Raw genomic sequence first — 20,243 nt, forward strand, 5'->3', positions numbered from 1 at the left:
CAATATTTTGGGGTATATATACCCAGAATTGGGATTGCCAGATAATATAGTAATTCTATTTGTAATATTTTTAAGAACCATTACACTGCTTTCCACAGTGACTATATTTTACAATCTCACCAACCATGTACAAGGGCCCCATTTTTTCCACACTCTCAACAATGCTTATTTTGTTTTGTTTTGTGGTTTTCAATACCCATCCTGACAAGGTGAGATGGTGTCTCATTGTGGCTTTGATTTGCATTTCCCTAATGACTAGTGTGTTGAGCACTGATTCAAGTTTTTATTGGCCATTTGTATATCTTCTTTGTTGAAATTCAAAGGACTATTCAAGCCTCTTGCCGGTTTTTGAATATGGTTATTTTGTTGTTGTTAAGTTATAGGAATTCTTTATATATTCTGGATATTAACCTCTTATCAGATATAAAAAAGGTGCCCCATCAGTTGAAACTTTTTCATTCTTTCATGTAAAGGACACTTAATAGTGTCTTTTGATGTACAGAATTTTTTATTTTGATGTAGTCCCATTTATATATTTTCTCTTTTATTGTCCTTTGGTGTCATATCCCAGGATGGCACACACTCCATTTAATCTCTGCTGGTGGAGGGAATGCTGGAGTCTCTATCTTCATAAACCTCCAGGACACCCCACACTTTCCAGGCATTGGGGATGTGGAAAGCTGCAGTCCAGGCTTCCGCCCTGGAGAACATGCCTCTCTCTTCTGGATTCCTAGCTGAGGGCTCTGAGTCCACCTTCAAGAGCCCTGAGGAGCCTGGACCAGCAGGTGGAACACCTTCACCAGACTCCTTCATCCAGCCCTCAGATCACTCCCTCTCCCCCGCCCCCCTCTGCCCCTGGCCCCAGGCAGCTGCCAGGACCAGACAGCACAGGGCCCAGGACCTGACTCAGGACGGTCCCACAAATCCTCCCTGTCATTTCCTACCTTTGTGTTTACTGTTGGGGATTTCTTCCTTGAGTAGCTCTAAGGAGTCTGACCTGTGCTGCACTGTCACTGCCCCATCCAAAGCCCCACCAAGAAGCCACTTTCCAGAAAGAGGAGCTTCCACGTGCTTTTGTGGCTAAAGGCTCAGAAGCCAACCCTGAGCCATTCAGAGTACAGGGGGCCATGTCCCCAGGAGCCGAAGACACTGATCCACACCAGGATCTGGGCCTCTGAGCCCAAGCTCTGCTGTGCCTTTGACCTGTGCCGGCATCGAAGGGATGGATGCTTCTCACTGGGCAGCAGATTCCTGGGACTGTATGTGGTCCTCACAGCAGGGCTAGAGACAGAGAAGATGGGCATCGAAAGAATTTGGCTCTGAAGTGGCCTTGGGCCCTCTGGGAGCAGACAGGCCCGGAGACACTGAGCTCTGAGAGAGGACAATGCCATCCCCCTACTTGTCGCTTGCTGTCCTGAGTGGGACAGGGAGGTGCTCATCCAGGGCAGGGACAAGGCAAGTTCTAAGCACATGGACCCACTCACCTTCTGTGATGCTCGCCTCCCTGTGGTTGGGTCAGATGAGCTGGTGATTGGAAAGGCCTCGGGGTCCTTCCCTGGTCTCGCGGGCTGAGAGAGCCCATGACTGCTGGTGGGTCTGCTTTCCATGTGTGTGCTCTCCCAGGCCCCTTAGGTCTTCCTGAGCTTCATGTTCCACTCGGGAATAAGAGGAGGAGCTCCGCTGAGAGACGTCGTGGGCAGTGAGAGCGTAAACCCTCCCAGCCGTTCACGGGCTAGACGGCAGGACACAGACACAGCCAGCAGCACATGAATAGGAAGCAAGGCTTCTCCCAAGAACTGGCCACACCTGCCACAACATCTGCTACTTTCTCAGTTTCTAAGAGACTTTGTTCTTTAAAACCACGGACTCTCCGAAATGTGGTGTTTGAATTATATCAGCAAAAATAAAACATTCATTTTTTGCCTGAAGAATGTGAGTCCCATGGACATGTAAGAGCAGCCTCGATTCCACCCCGAGCACATGTCCAGGCCTCGGTCTGGGCACAGCCTTCTCTGTCTGCCTCGCTTTGTGCCTTCAGAGAACACAGACCTGGGTCCTTTCACACTCTGACCTGACACCACCCCTTTCCACACATCCCCCCTGCTTTGGGCCCATTGAAACACTGCTTTAAATTGTGCCTAAACATTACTGTTGCCCCAGTTCTGACAATAACTCTCTCTTCCTTTGTCCGGTGAGACACCCACATGGCAACAGTCTCCCTCATGGCAACCTCATGCTGCCGACCTGCAGAGCTCTTCCTGGTGGTTTAGGCTGAGGGGGCAGGGACAGGTGAGAATCAGTCATGGGACCTTGACAGTGGACCCTGACAGCAGATCCAAGCAGATGTCATGGTATTCCAGATGAGTGGCCAGCGTTCGTGTGGCTGCCTGGCTTATGTCCAGCCTCCCCTTCACCAGTGTTGTCCTTTCAGGCTGGCCCCAATGCAAGGTCTCTCTGGAGTGGGACACTCATTGATACCAATGACCTTGGGAGTGAAGCAAAAACAGTTTATTTTGCCATTTTAGTTGTTTAAGAGAAGGGGTAATAAATACACCGTCTTTCCCACTTGAGTTATGAACCAATTGAGGATTAAGACAAAGTCTTGGGGGAAGGGGACCAAAGGGGGACATCTGCATACTTTCAATGATAAAGATAAATTGTTTTTTAAAAGACAAAGCCTAATGTTTATTGTTGAATGGTAAGTTTGCCATTGATAAAGCTGATATTGGAGAGTGTGGATTCTTTTCTGCAAACCAGTGAAGCACGGAGTAAGACCATGAGACTTGCTCACACCCAGTGACAGGCAGCGGGGCTGTCGCAGCCTCCTCGTGCGAGGATGGGCCTTGAGAACCTGGGTCACAGAGAAGCAGAGCACAATGCACACTTTCTTCAGTTCCGTCAGCTCCTGGCGGAAGGCAGGTAAGAAACAGCTGGGCCACACCACCCAGGTTCTCATAAGTAGGATGAGCACATAATTTATCACCGAGTGTGGCACCTGTGAGAGGGGAAGGACGATAGGTGTGCCCCAGGATGTGTGGTCGCCTTGCACTGGGTAGATGGGTGAGGGCGGGGAAGGAGGCCAGGTGTGTAACAGAAGGGAACACCAAGAGTGGGAAAGCACTCTTCTCCCTCTTTGGCAGTTTCCATCAGAGAAGAACAGACATTAAAGAGGGCCCCAAGAGCCCTGGCCGGTGTTGCTCAGTGATTAGAGCACCGGCCCACATACGTAGGTGTCCCAGAGCAGGCAGAGAGAGATGGCTGGTGCAGCAGAGACGACTGCACAAAGCACAGCAGTGACTGAGGAAAAGGCAGGCTAGCAGGATGTAAGGTGGGGTTGAAGGGTTATCCCCAAAAATCCTGGGCAGTGAAGCAACAGGAGGTAATGCCAGAAGGACAGGTCTTGGAACAGATTATGCCTGGCTGAGAAATGCAAACTTAGTTAGCAATGATCACACTTGTCATGTGCAAAGAAGGACAAGGTCTCCTGAGAGTAGAGCCCATTGCACACACATTCATGTCCAGGATATTATAGTAAACTAGAGGCCCCGTGCACAAAAATTTGTGCACTCGGGGGTCCCTCAGCCCAGCCTGTGCCCTCTCTCAGTCTGGGACCCCTCCGGGGATGTCCACCTGCTGGCTTAGGCCTGCTCCCCGGGGGATTGTGCCTAAGCTGGCAGTGATACATCCCTTGGGGGATGTCCACTTGCCAACGGGCCAAAGCTGCAGTTGAACATCCACAGAGCTGCTGAGGAGGCAGGAGAGGCTCCCACCATCGCCAATGTGATGCCTTCAGCCTGGCTTGTGGCTGAGCAGAGCTCCCCCTGTGGGAGTGCACTGACTACCAGGGGGCAGCTCCTGCATTGAGCATCTGCCCCCTGGTGGTCAGTGTGTGTCATAGTGACCAGTCATTCCCAGTCGTTCTGCTGTTAGGGTCAATTTGCACATTACCACCCTAACGGGTTTGGCTCAGTGGATAGAGCATCAGCCTGCAGACTGAAGGGTCTCAGGTTCGATTCTCATCAAGGGCATGTACTCTGGTTGTGTACACATCCCCAGTAGGGGGTGTGCAGGTGGCAGCTGATCGAAGTTTCGCTCTCATCGATGTTTCTAACTCTCTATCCCTCTCCCTTCCTCTCTGTAAAAAATCAATAAAATATATTTGGGGAAAAAAATTGCATGTGCACATTACCCTTTTATTATATAGGATAGAAGCCTGGTGCACAGGTGGGAGCCAGCTGGTTTGCCCTGAAGGGTGTCCCAGATCAGGGTGGGCAGGGGACCCCCAGCTCCCTACGATCGCCCACGCCGCCCCTGCTCGTGATCACTGGCTCTGCCCATGCTCACGCCTAACACCTCTGGCCAAGGCATTAGGCCTGGGCAAGAGACCCCCAGCTCCCCACCATCGTCAACTCGGCCCCTGCTCCCTGCAATTGACCGCTCCGCCCTAATGCCTCTCGCCCAGGCATTAGGCCTGGGCAGGGGACCCACAGCTCTCCAAGGGACCTCCTGCTCCACCCCTTCCCAGGCCTAATGCCTGTGGCCAAGGCATTAGGCCTGGGCAGGGGACCCCAAGCTCCCACCATCAGCAACTGTGCCCCTGCTCCCCATGATCGCTGGCACTGCTCCTGCCCAGGCCTAATGCCTCTGGCCAAGGCATTAGGCCTGGGCAGGGGACCCCCGCAGCTGCAGCCTCCCAAGATCATGGGCTCCACCCCTGCCCAGGCCTTACGCCTCTGGCAGAGGCATTAGACCCAGGCAGGGGAACCCCCAGCTGCAGCCGCCCCCGATCGTGAGCTCCACCCCTTCCCGGGCCTAACGCCTTTGGCCGAGGCGTTAGGCCCGGGCAGCAGGGAGCCCAAGCTGCAGCCACCCCCCTATCATGGGCTCCGCCCCTGCCCGGGCCTTACGCCTCTGGCCAAGGCGTTAGGCTGGGGAGGGGACCCCCCCCAGCTGCAGCCATCCCCCGATCGTGGGCTCCGCCCCTGCCCAGACCTCACGCCTCTGGCTGAGGCGTGAGGCCCGGGCAGTGGGGACCCCAGCTGCAGCTGCCCCTGCCCAGCTGCAGCCGCCCCCCGATCGTGGGCTCCGCCCCTGCCAGGGCCTTACTCCTCTGGCAGAGGCGTTAGGCCCGGGCAGAGGATCCCCCAAGCTGCTGCCATCCCCTGATGGGCTCCACCCCTGCCCGTGCCTAATGCTTCTGGCTGAGGTGTTAGGGCAGCGGGGACCCCCAGCTGCAGCCGCCCCCCCCACCCAGCTGCAACCGCTCCCTGATCTTGGGCTCCGGGCAGCGGCTGCAGCCACCCCGAGATCCCGGGCTCCACCCCTGCCCAGCTCCCATTGCTGGCTCCACCCCTACTTTCTGCTATCACTGGCCAGTGCGGCAAAGGCCAGGATTCTCCAATCATGGCTGGGGGGCAGGGCAAAGGCGGCCCTGGGGGCCGCCTTTGCCCTGCCCCCCGGCTCTTAGCTCCCCCTTGGGAGTGCCAGGGGGCTTCTTCTGTGCTTTCCATTTTGCCTCCCTGCATTGTGCCTACATATGCAAATTAACCGCCATCTTTGTTGACAGTTAACCGCCATCTTGGCTGGTGATTAATTTGCATATCTCACTAATTAGCCAATGGGAAGGGTAGCAGTCGTACGCCAATTACCATGTTTCTCTTTTATTAGTGTAGATTGCAGCTTATATGTGATGGGTGTCATGAATTTCATTACAGGCTTTAACTAAAGTCACCCTCACAAAATGTACAATGGGCTTAAAAACATCCCAATAAAGAAACTGTTGATTGAAGGTTCTAGTAAAATTCCAAAAAATAACGAGAAAATGTCAGCTGACCTACTTCCAGCCACTTTAAAAAGTAAAAAAAAAAAAGACAATACAATGAGTTTCAAGAAGTTGCCTGAAAAATAATTCCAACTGATATAAGTGATTCTTTGAAACATGGATTGATTTGCATTCATATTGTTAATTTGCATTCATATGTTAACAATTCACCTTTAACCAAAATATATACTATGTGTCAAATTATTAACTAACTAGAGGCCCAGTGCGTGAAATCATGCGAGACCCAGACCTACCATGCCATGAGACCCTTCAATGCACCTCCTGGTGACCAGTCATTTGGTCATTGCGGCGTTACCGTCACTGGATTATTATAATATAGATGGTATTAAGAATTCATCATGAGTATGAACATGTAAAATTTTTATTTCATATTTATCCTATCCTTTACATTTTTCTTTGGGAGTAAGTTTCCAATATTTACAAAGAACATGCATAAAATTAATAAATAGTATTTATATTGAAAGAGTGGTAATAACAAAAATGTTTGCAATTCACATCTCTAGGCCATGGGTTGGTGGGAGAAATAGGAGATGGTTGTGTACAAGGAGCATTTGGGATGTGGACTTAACTAGACTTGACAGCAAAGTGGATAATAGGACAAGATCAGGAAACAATAAAAAGTGACACTTGGGTTTGATACTGGAACGACATTCCGTGGGAGGCATGGTGTGCCAGTGCATGTCTAGAGGAGGTGGCATTGGGTGCAGGGCATGAGGTGGGCTGTGGATGGACATCAGTGCTCAGTGGTCTCTTACCATGACCTACAGGTTCTCTGTCCCAGAATCAGCCACCCACAGCCCAGGCTGCAAAGAACTGAATTAGAAGTTGGTGTTGTAAGTTTTGCCCCTGTCGTTGGTGAGGGTGACAGGCTGTCCCGCCTGCAAGGAAGTGGCTATGTACCAGCCGAGGCAGGCGACAGACTGGAAGGTGGAGGTGGAGCCCTCTATGCCACGCAGAAAGAGAAAGGACTTCTTTGCCTTCTTCTCCTCATACAGTTTCATTATGCTTTCCTTCTAGGAGCAGAAAGAGACCTATCAGAGAGGATTACTGGGAGGAGGGAGCTCAACTAACTCAGCCTCAGGAGTGACTGCTTTCCCCACAGGGAGGAGCATGGCTGATGAGAGGAGGATGCCAGGTGTCAGCACAGGCAACACTTCATTTCCCAACAGCTTGGCTGCCCCTGATATCACACAACACCAGGCACTTCTGATTCTTTGAGACAACACCATCTTTCCCAGAACAGAGTGGGGCTCATTGTGTCATGGGTGCTCCTGCTAGGCACCCATCTACAGGTTCTGACCAGTCTCACAAGATTCCCAGTCTCCAGTGGGTTTGCACATTGCAGCGTCCCTCACAGCAGAAGGATGAGCTTCATGACTGTAAACGCTGTTTTCAATGCAGGGACCACAGACGTGGAATCTGCAGCATCCAGACTCACAATCTGCCCTTCTCTCCTCCGTGTGCCGTGGCCTGACCTCACGTGGGAGTGCCCGGCATATCAGAGGGTTTCTGGGAGGCAGTTGGAGAGGAAGAGGAATGGAGAAGCTGCAGTCCTGGCCTTCCTGAAATGCCTTTGTGGTGTCCTTTCTGGCATTCAGAGGGTGCTCTGACATTAAAGTAAGTGTTACACCCATTCCAAAGGGAGCAGGTATTGGATTGGGGACTATCTAAGTCAAGTTTCCTTACAATGAAAAATCCAGGGTTGAAAAATGTTATTTTTACTCAGTAATATATTAAATTAAATTAAAAGTCACAGCACTTCTCTCATTAGCTGCACAACCACTCACCTTAAGCTGCAGAGTTGGCCGGCCCTCAATTTCTGCACAGAACAGACACAGATCTTCCTTGACTCCCAGATATATCGGACTGCCTTTTTCATTAGAGATGTCCGGATCTGTGCATGGCACTGAGAAAATAGTAGCTGGAAATAGGGAGATGGAGACAGGCATCAGCTCCAGGAGGCAGCAAGGGGGTCCTGCCAACACTCTGTTGCTCCTCCCAGCCCCGTGCTGACCAGCCAGGTCTGCCCAGAAGGCTCCCCCAGTTAGCCAGGGGATAGAACTGCTCCATCAGAGATGGGTGGTGGAAACCCATTTCCTTTTTCCCTCCTTCCTATCAGAGCCCAGTTTCCCCAAAGTAAAGATAAAATTCCCCAACACACTTCCACTAACTTTGACCAGACCTTAAGTTGTAGCCCATGAGCTCTAAGTGGAAGTGTAGTGTGGGATTTCCAAGAATGTTCTTTAAGGGGAGCTCACTCAGCTGGAAGGAGCATCTTTTTTTTGTTAATCCTCACCCGAGGGTGTTTTCCCATTGATTTTTAGAGAGGGTGGGAGGGAGGAGAGACACAGAGAGAGAAACATCAATATGAGACAGACACATAGATTGGGTGCCTCCCACACATGTCCTGACCAAGGCTGGAGATCGAGCCTGCAACTGGGGTACATGCACTTGACCTGAATTGAACCTGGAACCCTTCAGTGAGTGCACGAACTCTCTATCCACTGAGCCAAACGGGCTAGGACTGAGCTCCTTCTATATATCCCGTGGCTTCCTTCACTTAGGTGACATTTGGCATAACCTTGAGATTCATAAGGCAATATGGGCTCATCACACTGGCCTGTGGTTGGCATATAGCATGGTACGTTGTATATCGGAAAACAGAACAATGGTAGGAATGAAATGTGAGCATCAAGAAGAGCTTTTTAGTATTAAGCTTGGAAATATTATACCAGAGCATGTTTGTCAGTGACAGAAAAGACCCAATAGATAGACAAAGGTGGGATATGCAGGGGACAGAGGGATGGGATCAAACACTGAATCCTAGGGGAAGGGAAAGAGCTGAGTTGCACTGACTTCTTCCCACAGCCTCATGAGGCATGATTGACTCTTGATAGGAGGAAGACATATTCTCCTGTTACCAGAGGAGAGGACACCAAGCTAGAAGAGTGTGCAGTTTGTTGGTGGAAAGTGAAGGAATTTAATCTGAGGACATGGGTAGCAATGGATGACATTTAAAGGAGAGAAGCTCCGAGGAAAAGCAGCCTGACTGAATGGACAACCCTGTCTCCTTGAAGACATTTTCCTTGTTCAAGGAGAACTGCCCATCCCTCACTCCTGGTTTCTAGGTACAGAGTTTCCTATGCGGGAGGGAACCGCCTTGTCCTTCTTGCTCTCCTGTGGACACTGAGCTGGTGCCAGAAGTAGGAGAGGTCACAGCCAAGCTCATACAGATCAGCCCCATCCCCAGTGGAGATGGTATCCCTTTAAGAGGCAAACATTGTCACTCACCAGGTTTGACATTGTTGTCAGAAGGAACTGCGATTAAAGACTCTCCCTCCAGCACACACACCATCTGTTGAGGATCACGAATACTAAAGGTTCTTGGGCTTCCTATCCCTGCCAGGTGACGGGGGCGGGGAAAGCCCAGAGCACACAGGAGGTTACTATCAACTTTACAGTATTGTTTAAAGTATTACTTGGGCTGCATCCTATAATACAGTGGTTTCCCCCTTCTTATTCACTGTTTTACTTCCCTCGATTTCAGTTACCTACAGTCAACTGTGGTCCGAAAATATTAAAAGGAAAATTGCAGAAATAAATCATTCATAAGTTTTAAAATGCATACCGTTCTAAAGTTGTCATGGGACCTCACATCATCCACTCCATCTCACCTGGGATGTGAATTGTCCCTTTGTCCAGCGTGTCCTCACTGTATACAGTCCCCACCCAGGAGTCACTTGATAATCGTCTGAGTTATCAGATCTACTGTTGTGGTATCACAGTGCTGAGTTCCAGTCACCCTTATTTTACTTAACAATGACCTCAGAGCATACGAGTAGTGATGCTGGCAACTCAGATTTGTCAAAGAGTAGCTGTAAAGTGCTTCTGTTCAGTGAAAAGGCATGTGATGTGTAGGAAACAACATAATATATATGGGGTTTGGTACTATCTGTGGGTTCAGGCATCTGCTGAGGATCTCTAAACATATCTTCCTCAGATGGGGGGGTGGGGCGGGGGAGCGACTGTACTGGCTTATTAATTTCTAGGGCAGATTTACTGTTCTAAGAGTGGCTACAGGAGAAAGGGAGGGGCTGTTTTGTGGATAAAAGTGTCTGAAATCGCCATAGCCGTTTTGGCTCAGTGGATAGAGTGTCAGCCTGTGGACTGAAAGGTCCCGGGTTCGATTCCGGTCAAGGGCATGTACCTTGGTTGCGGGCACATCCCCAGTAGGGAGTGTGCAGGAGGAAACTCATCAATGTTTCTCTCTCAATGATGTTTCTAACTGTCTATCCCTCTCCCTTCCTCTCTGTAAAAAAAATCAATAAAATATATATTTTTTAAATCTTGGGGGGAAAAAAGTGTCTGAAATCATGGCACCCCAAAGATTATTAAGGGGTATCAGTAACTTGTCCTTTTCTGATTGACAGTCTCTGAGTACTAAAAAAAATAAAATAAAATAAAAAATAAATAAAAATTAAAATTGGTCATCAGTATGTTTGTTTTCTTTGCCCTTTTTATCAAAAAAAGTAAATAATTCTAAACACACATAAGATGAGAACTAAATGCTCTGAGATTTTCAAGTGCAGCTTTCATGATGTGAGTATTTCAGCAAATACATCTGTAGCTGAGCAAATGAGAGAACCTGGTGCCCTATTGTCCTTGGGGAGGCCGGATGGAGACCGCCATGCTGGTTTGTAATTTGCCACTTACTTCCTAGGGTGACCACACTGACTTCAGGTTTTCTGTGAAGAACATAAGGCAGACCAGATGGTGGCGAGGAGGTTGTCATCATCTGGCCTTGTGAAGGAAGGAGGGAAGAAAAACACGTTATTCATTGCCCTGCCCTTCCCCTGGAAATGGATGGGAAAATTGTTCGGAGGAAGCTGCCTGGAGATCCTGACCCAGCAGCACATGTGAGACTGAGGATGGGAAGAGCATGTTCCCGGGCCAGACAGCCCCAAGTGGAAGCTCCCATCTCTGTCGGGACTCTTTGGTCCTGGCTCTCCGGGCAGTGATGGCCCTGGGGTACTCTCTACCCACCACATCTGTGGTTGCTAGGAGGTTCCAGAGTACCCCCAGGCACCTTCTAGGATGAGTTTCTGGGTTTAGAGAGGGTGTGTTCATCTCTGTTTAGCCCTGCACAGCTGGTAAGTCACCAGTTCTCCTGACTTCAAGTCTGAGCATCCTAAGTAAGTGGCAGCAAGCCTGTCTCTCTGCCCCCATCTCCCCAGTTCCCCACCCAAACAGGCATCTCTAAGGACCCTGCCATGGACATCCACAGGCTCCAGGTCACAAGACACCTATCTCTGGGCTTCTAGTCAGGGCAGCAGGCAGTTCCCTGAGAGACCAGACTCCCCACAGTGAGAAGCAGTTGTTCACCACCCTTCCTGCATCAGGACGCCCGGTGCCTGATTCTACAGTTATCCCTAGAGAGGGAGTAGGCAGCCACCCTCACTCATGGAAGCAGCCCAGCTCCTCTGATGCCCTGAGCCTTCGACCCCAGGCCCCTCAGACCCAGAGGCTCCTCAAGGCTAGACAGGGCAGAGAGAGTTCCCCGCCACATGGCTTCTGAGCAGCAGAAGTTACCTTTGCTCAAAGAGATGCTCTTGTCCCTGGGCCAACGCAACCTTAGGCTCCACCGCATGCAAGGGCTCCTCTAGGAAACTGATTAGGACTCCCGGCCTTCTAATAGCATTTAAGATCTGGGTCATTTCCTGGTCTGGGTGTGCCCACGTTGGCCAAAAGGCTGGTCGGGCACAGAGGCCCCCTGAATTTCACTCGGTGACTGGGAGGCAACACAGGTGTGGCCATTCTGGGGTCTCTGAGAGACCAATGCAAGTCAGAAGCCAGGAAACAATGGTGAAGAAACACGGATGAGGCCAGTGCTTTGTAATCAAAAATTGCTTGGGACCGCCTTGGGGATAGAGGTGTGACATGTCACTGACTGAGCCACACCTCGTTCACACCTTTCAGGAGTTTTATACAACCAATATCCAGAGCTTATTCCATGTTGATAAGCTAAGGGAAGTACCTGATTAATCTTTTAATCCTCACAACAACCCTCCAGGGGCCATTAATCTTTACTTCTTATGCAAAAAACAGAGACCCAGAGAGATGACAAGACTTCCCCAATATCACATGGCCAAGTTACAAGCCAGATGTCTCTGTTCTTAACCACTGCGTGGTGTTTCCAGCAGCTGAGACTTGTGCCTGTGGCCCATGGTGGGTGCTGAAACCTGCACTATGTCCAACGCAGGGGACTGACTGGTGGGCCGGAGGGACCTGGGAGGCCTGTGACTTCTCTGACTGGGGATCAGACTCGGCCTCAGCAATGGCATGGAAGGGAATCATTACTCTTGAAGCCCAATATTGTCGGTCAGCCCTAAATGTTAAAAAATCCTGCTCGTTCTCTGCCAACATGTGCCTCCATGTAAACTCACAACTACGGGCTTCAGTTCTGTTCTCTGAAACCCACTGTTCACTCTCTCCCCAGATACTGCCATAGCCCCTCCCTGGTTTCCCTGCCTCTGTTCTCACCCGAGGAGTGAAATGTCCACCGGCCAACATCAGGGTCAAAGGTGTCGTGTGGTCATATCACTCCCCTGTCAGAACTCTCCAATGGCTTCATCACACCCAGAGTAGTAACTGAATCCGTCTGCCTGACCCACCTCTGCCCCTGCCCCTGCCCCTGCCCCTTTGACTCCCTGCTCCAGCTGCACTATCACCATACTGTTGTCTGTACCTATGTGTCATATCTCTATATTTTTTCTTACTTAACCCCTTTACCTTTTTCACCAAGTTCCTCCCCTCTGACAGCTGTCAGTCTGTTCTGTGTATCTATGCTTTCATTTCTATTTTGTTTGTTAAATTATTTTGTTGATTAGATTCCACATATAAGTGAGATCATATGGTATTTGTCTTTTTCTGACTGGCTTGTTTCACTTAGAGTAATAATTTCCAGGTGCATCCATGCTGTCACAAATGGTAAGACTTTATTCATTATTATGGCCAAGTAGTATTCCAAGATGTAAATGTTTCACCACTTTTTTATCCACTCATCTATAGCACTTGGGCTGTTTCCAGATCTTGGATACTATAAATAATGCTACAATGAACCTAGGGGTGCATATATACCTTTGAATTAGTGTTTTGTGTTTCAGAGATATTCCCAAAAGTGGGATCACTGGGTCAAAAGATAGTTCCATTTAAAAAAATGTGTTTTTTTTTTAAAGAGAGAAACATCAGTGTGAGAAACATCTATTGTTTGCCTTCCACACGTGCCACACTTGTTGTTTGTTGATTTGTTGATGATAGCCGTTCTGACAGGCATGAGGTGAGATAAATTTTGTACAGCAGAAGAAACCATCAACAAAATAAAAACTCACCCCACTGCATGGATTAATATGATACAGCTGATAAGGGGTTCATTTCCAAAAAATATAAAAAACTTATACAACTCAACACCAAGAAGACAATACAATTTAAAAAACAGGCAAATGATCTGAATAGACACTTCTCCAAAGAGAACATATAGATGGCCAATAGACACATGAAAAGTTGTTCAACATCACTGATCATCAGAGAGATGCAAATTAAAATGCACGTATGATCTTATCACCTACATGCCAACTCCATCCGGCTAGGGCACTTGTCTGCCTCATTAACTATGTGCTTTGTGTCAGTAATGGTGTCTGGTCCATTATTAGAATTCATTAATATTTATTGACTATACAAAGGACTGAATGAAGTATTCCCATGAATAACAGGAAAACTGGGAGGAGAAAAAGGGAGTTGTGGTAAGGGACTAGGGATGCTCTTCCACACCATGTCAGGGCTGAAGTGCCCTGGGAGAACCTCTCAGACAAGTAGGGGAGACTAGCTGCTTTGTTTCTAACTGGAGAGAACTCTGGGCCCACCTTGGCTCCTTGGCCAATGCCAGGTGTGAGGAGGGACTTCTGGGGAGAACTTGACAAGGTTCCAGCCTTGTACACAGGAGGCCATATACCCCAGTTGGCCCAAGAGCACCCAAATCGATGCCCATCACTCCGGTGTACTTATTAATAGAGCCCCTTCCACTGTCCTCCCTGTCCACAACTCTAGGGAACTGACCGACAATGGAAGAGACGCAGTTCTACAATTTTGTAGAAACCCTGAAAGATGAAAGCTCAGGGAATGTCGTGCTGTTGCCAGGAAGAAATATAATCCTTAACACCAACATGGTCACTCAGAGGCTGCAGGCAGATCTTAGCAGAGGGGGAGGAGGTTGGGACCATGCCTCTGGGCCCTGGGAGTCAGCACTGTGTTTGGAAAAATAGTATCCCAACATCTTTCTTCACATCTTGGGGACAAGTAAACATGTGATGGAAAGACTACATGGGTTAAATGTCTGAGGAGCCACATTGCAGAGAACAAAGTTCACTGATATGTGGGAAGGACCCGTGTTCCATAAAATGTTAGACAAGATAAGTCTTCAAAATCAATATGCTCTCAATGGCTGGGAGGCATATGGAATTATGGCTTGTGAGTTCCTGGGAAGCCCATGCGATGTCAGAGCCCCCGCCAGGACGGGGCGGTTACTTCTCAGTGAGCTGTGTGCCAGCATCATGCACTGAAGTGTGGAGTGTGATTTCTAATCATGGGGCCCTATTTGTACCACCCCTCCCAGTAGTGAGGCCTGCAGAAACCTGAGTTTGGGAAGATATCACCTTCCCAGCAATCCTTGCTCAGGGTGTATGACAAGTCATGGTCGCTGCAGCTGACATTCTCCTCACAGAAAGCCTCACTGAGCCTCAGGCAGCAGAAACCCATGGGCACCAGTGCATGAAGCGGCCCTCACAAAGCAGAACCACCTTCCTTCCCCACGTGTGTAAAGTTAATTCTAAAAAAATGCTTAAAGTGATAGGAGGGTCACAAACCAGGCCTGAGCAAGGAGGGCCACCCACACCTTCAAGAGCAAAACCAGGAAGTTAGTCATCAGCCTTGAGATTGAGGAAAGAAACTGTAGGGGACTGTCCCAGGGCCAAGGACTGTATGCTGATGCTGCAAAATGACGCACAGCAAAGTTAATCCTCAGAGCAAAGCCCTCAGTAGGTGAGGCAGGGGTGGGCCTCTTAAAACTGTGCAGTTTCTGCCGCTCCTGGTCCAGAGGCAGCATATGCTCTGCCAGCCTCACACCAGGAAAAAACAGGCCAGGGTACAGTCCTCCAGATCCTCAGAGGAAGAGTGCAAGCTGCTTCTCCACTCCAGGGCACCTCCTGGCAAGGCCAGCTCCTGGCACCCTGCCCATGTGGCCCCGAGATCACTTCTCTAGATTGGCAGTGAAGGGAGCCTGGCTCAGAGGCTCCAGGGCTCTGAGCTAGCACATGCGCAGTGTGTCTTCTAGATAGGAAGCTGGAGCAATGCTGTCAGAGTTCACTGCCCCTGTGGTGTGCTCAGCCCCTGTCAGCCTCACCTCTCCGGGCTGCTGAACCAAGGGGAGAGGATCTGGTGGGTAAGTGTCCCAGCCTCCCCTCCTCTGGTGGGACCATGCCAGGGTTTCTCAGAGGGTTCCCTGCCCCAGTTGCCCACAGCCCTGACCAGCACTAGAATTCCTGTCATTGGCTTTCTGGAGATCCTCTCCTAAATGAGTTCCCTGGTTTATCTTGGGGATAGTTCACACTAAGGTAGCTGTTTAATGTCAAAAGCAAGAAACTTATATTCAAATGATGTGTGTTCAATATTTGGCTTTGCAACTTTCAAACTTGTGTCCTTGGCAAAGTTCTTTCACATCTGTGATCGGGTCAGGTGACTTCCGTGACAGCAGTGTGTGTTGTTAGACCGTGCAGGTTAAAGGAGACTATGCAGACCCCCAAACGTGACAGCTCACCGAGCAATTGGCCTAGTGAGGCCCCCACATGTGTCACTAGACCCCACACTGCCTCTACCAGCCTTTTGGCTGTGACCACCAGTGGATCACCCTAGTCTTCACCTTTGAGCTACTTCATCAGCCTACCTGGCCACATAAAGTCACCCTCATTTTCACATCCTATAACTTCCCCAGGATCCTGGCTGCAGGGGAGCACAAATGGCCGTTACACTCTTGTCCTGGGTGGCCCCACAGCCTCCTCCTCGGGAGTGTAAAATCATGAAGCCCCACAGGTTAATGTGCAGCAGGTGTCCCTGAGTCAGAACTAGGGTTCAAAATCCAGCTGGGCCTATGAAGCGGAGCCGCTGAGGTGTACATCAGCATGAGCTCCCTTCCATGCTCTCGGAAGGAGCCTAGGACATCACCGCTGTGCTCCCTCTACAGGACTGACCCACTTGGACATCTTGAGGGGAGGGGTTCAGTGTTCTACCATTGGGCACTAAGAAGCAAGCATCCAGGACACATTGGGATTAATGCAAACTCATTCACACCACATGAGGGTCCTTTCAGATTCCTCATTTCATCCTGTAAACACACGGAGCTCTGTGTGGCCAGGCCCTTACGTAATCCAGAGTGATGGGTTGGAAGGAGGCTTTAGGGGTGATACCCAATAGCCCAAGGCCTATACAAACCTCTCCCTAGTATGGAGGTGACCTCTTTTACAGTCAAAGGATAGAGTCCCCTGAGAAGGGACATTGTGTCAAATATGAAGAAGAAAACTTCTCTCTGTGCAAGAAAAGGACTCTGTAGGGATAAAATCTGTAGATAAAGTCTCCCCTCTTTCTTCAGGTAGCCAAACTAGATCCACCTTGGGATTTCATTTCTTAGTCCAGCAATTTTCAACCAGTGAACCATAAGAATTCTTATAACATGCAATACCTATTTACTCAGGGACACTGACCTCTTTTACTTTAGATTGTGAAATACATAAATGACAACAACCTACACAACAATAGCCATCTGGTGTGAATAAATAAAAATTATACCTGTTTTTGCCCTAGTCAGTTTGGCTCAGTGGTGAGAGCATCAGCCTGCAGACTAAAGGGTCCCTGGTTGGATCCCAGTCAAAGGCACATGCCTGGGTTTCAGGCTAGGTTCCAGCAGGAGATGTGCAGAAGGCAGCCGATCAATGGTTCTATCCATCATTGATGTTTCTATTGCTCTCTCCATCTTCCTTCTTCTCTGAAATTAATGTGTGTGTGTGTGTGTGTGTGTGTATACTAGGGGCCCAGTGTACGAATTCATGTACCTTTAAAGGAACTGTGGTCTGCGAGGCTGCAGTGGGCACAGTGGCAGGCCTCAGCCCATCCTCCGTGCTCCACCAAGCCCCTCCTGCCATGGCCCCTGGTTCCCTGTCTGCCAGCAGCCCTGCTACTGCTGCCACTGCTCCCATGCGCTGACTACAGCAGCCCCTCTAGCACCCGCTGACAGCATGGAGCCGGCACCAGCAGCAGGTGCAAGCGGGGCCAGCACTGTCAGCAGGTTTGAATGGCAGCTGTTGCCCCAATCACCCCTCAGGAGCAGGGGGAGGTGAAGAAGCCCTCAGGGGTGATTGGGGCGGGCGCCAGGTGAGAGCAGTGGGTGTGAGTGGTGGCTCTGGTACCAGCTGCATGTGCAAGCAGGGCTGGCTCTGGCAGTGGGTGCGAGTGGCAGCTCCAGTGCCAGCAGCGGGTGTGAGTGGGGCCATCACCAGCAGCGGGTGTGAGAAGCAGCTGCCAACGCCAATGGCCCCTAAGGAGCAGGGGGAGGTAGAGATTCTCTGAGGGTCAATTGGGCCGGCAGCCGTCAGCCGTACCTGCTGACAGAGCCAAGTGATTGGGGCCAGAACTAGGTGCCGGTAGCAGGTGCAAGGACCCAGCGGGACTGAGGTGTGGGGGAGCAAAGAATTTTCAGTAACCACAAGATGACAGTAGCTGGCACCCCTACTTGGTATGGCGACACCACTCACCTGCTCCACCATCCTGCCGCAGCCAATGACTGCCATGTTCTGCGCTCTGCCACCTGCTGCCAATGCCCGCCATGTTTCGCCCGTGCCCCCTGGTGGTCAGTGCACATCATAGCAACCAGTTGTTTGGTTGTTCTGCCATTTGGTCTATTTGCATATTAGGGAGATATATATATATATATACTAGAGGCCCAGTGAACAAAAATTTGTGGACTCGGGGGGGATAGGGGGTCCCTCAGCCCGGCCTGTGCCCTCTCGCAGTCTGGGACCCCTCGGGAGATAATGACCTGCTGGCTTAGCCCTGCTCCTGGGTGGCAGAGGGTAGGCCCAATCCCTAGATGCAGCCCCTGGTCGGGCTCAGAGCAGGGCCGATTGGGGAGTTGGGGTGCCACTCCCTGTCATGCACAGAGCAGGGCGGATCAGGAGGTTGCGATGCCACCCCTAGTCACGCTCAGGTTAGGGCCAATTGGGGGGTTGGGGCACCGCCCCCTGTCACACTCAAGGCAGGGTCGATAGGGAGGTTGCGGCACCACCCCCTGTCATGCACAGAGCAGGGCCGATCAGAGGGTTGGGGCGCTGCCCCCTGTCACACACAGAGCAGGGCCCATCAGGGGGTTGGGGAGCTCCCCCCTGTCATGCACAGAGCAGGGCCCATCAGGGGGTTGGGGAGCTCCCCCCTGTCATGCACAGAGCAGGGCCCATCAGGGGGTTGAGGAGCTCCCCCCTGTCACGCACAGAGCAGGGCCCATCAGGGGGTTGGGGAGCTTCCCCCTGTCAGTCACAGAGTGGTGCTGATAGGGGAGTTGGGGCACCGCCCCCTGTCACACACAGAGCAAGGCAGATCAGGGTGTTGGGGCGCCGCCCTCTATCACCCACAGAGCAGGGCCGATCAGGGGGTTGGGGCGCCGTCACTGTCACACTCAGGGCAGGGCCGATGGGGAGGTTATGGTTCTACCCTGTCATACACAGAGCACGGCCAGTGGCGGGGGGAGGGGGGGGTGGCGCCGCACCCTGTCACACACAGAGCAGGGCCGATCAGGGGGTTGGGGCGCCGCACCCTGTCACACACAGAGCCACAGGGCAATCAGGGGGTTGGGGAGCTCCCCCCTATCAGGCACAGAGCAGGGCTGATCAGGGGGTTGGGGCGCCTTCCCCTGTCACGAACAGAGCAGGGCGGATAGGGAGGTTGTGGCCCCACCCCCTGTCACACACAGAGCCACAGGGAGATCAGGGGGTTTGGGCGCTGCCCCCTGTCACGCTGATCCCGGTGCCGGGAGGCCTCGCTGCTCCACTGATTCCGGTGCTGGGAGGCATATTACCCTTTTACTATATAGGATAGAGGCCTGGTGCACGGGTGGGGGCTGGCTGGTTTGCCCTGAAGGGTGTCCTGGATCAGGGTAGGGGTCCCCACTGGGGTGCCTGGCCAGCCTGGATGAGGGGATGATGGCTGTTTGCATCTGGTCACACCCCCTTCAGGGTGGGGGTCCCCACTGGGGTGCCTGGCCAGTCTGGGTGAGGGGCTGAGGGCCGTTTTCAGGCTGGCAGGTGACTGAAGCTCCCAACGTGTCCTTTTTTCCTTTTTTTAAAATTCTGGGCCAGCTTTAGCTCTGAGGCTTGGCTCCAGCTCTGAGGCCTCGGCTGCTGAAAGTAGGTAACTGGTTTGTTTGGGTTCTATAATTGAAACAATGTTGCGGTCCTGCAGGCTGAAGCCCAGCTGGCTGAAAGAGATTCTGGGGTTTTGTTTAGCTTCTATATTTGTAACAATGTTTCTTAAACTGCAAGCTCAGAGGCCAGGAAGGCAGGCGGGGAACGTTGGCTTCCTCCATCACTGAAGCAAGCAAGCCTCCTGTTCGCTTCAAGCTGCCTGGCTGCCGGCCACCATCTTGGTTGGCAGTTAATTTGCATATCACCCTGATTAGCGAATGGGAAGGGTAGCGGAGGTATGGCTAATTACCATGTTTCTCTATTATTAGATAGGATATATATATATATATATATACACACACAAATATATATATTTTTAAAGTGTACCTATTTTCTGTCACATCAGCAAAAAAATATACTTTTTGGTATGCTTCAGAATTTTAGTAATCAGTTCATGTGTGGCATGAGATGGAAAAGGTTGAAAATCACTGCCTTAGTCCATTCATATCTCATCTTCACCACTCAGGTCAAGGTCTAACATAGACACCTCAGCCCCACAAATCTTTCCAACTCCTGCAATATCATTTTCACCATTCGACTTGGTTAGTGTTCACATAGAGGAAAATTATTAGATGGAATTGTCCTTGTTATGAACATCCTTGATATTCAATGTGTAGTCCATGGACCAGCAGCATTGGCATCATCTGGCAGCTTGTCAGAAATTCAGAGTCTCAGGCCCCTCCCCAGACTTAAAGAATCAGGGGCTCAAATAAAGGGACATTAAAGCCACTATATGTTCTGTGATGATATGGCACATGCCATGCCAGTACTCTAGTCACACACCACAACAAGAAATAAATCTACCTGGGGCCAGGGAGGGGGCAAGCAAGCCAGATCTAGACCAA

General features: G+C 50.7%; 1 protein-coding gene across 1 annotated transcript; it reads right to left on the minus strand.

The window, feature by feature from the left end:
- Positions 1 to 6,660: 6,660 nt before the first annotated feature.
- On the minus strand, positions 6,661 to 17,733 carry LOC139019255 (interleukin-36 beta-like). Its single transcript, XM_070428321.1, has 6 exons — positions 17,698 to 17,733; positions 17,353 to 17,544; positions 11,579 to 11,630; positions 9,134 to 9,241; positions 7,630 to 7,763; positions 6,661 to 6,855 (listed from the first exon to the last, which is right to left on the minus strand). Exons 1-6 carry the CDS (start codon positions 17,731 to 17,733, stop codon positions 6,661 to 6,663), a joined length of 717 nt encoding a protein of 238 aa, XP_070284422.1.
- Between the last annotated feature and the right edge of the window lie 2,510 nt (positions 17,734 to 20,243).

Source organism: Myotis yumanensis, unplaced genomic scaffold (genome assembly GCF_028538775.1).
Source record: "Myotis yumanensis isolate MYYU_CA2020_CCGP unplaced genomic scaffold, mMyoYum1.0.hap1 SCAF_11, whole genome shotgun sequence".
Classification (NCBI taxonomy): domain Eukaryota; kingdom Metazoa; phylum Chordata; class Mammalia; order Chiroptera; family Vespertilionidae; genus Myotis; species Myotis yumanensis.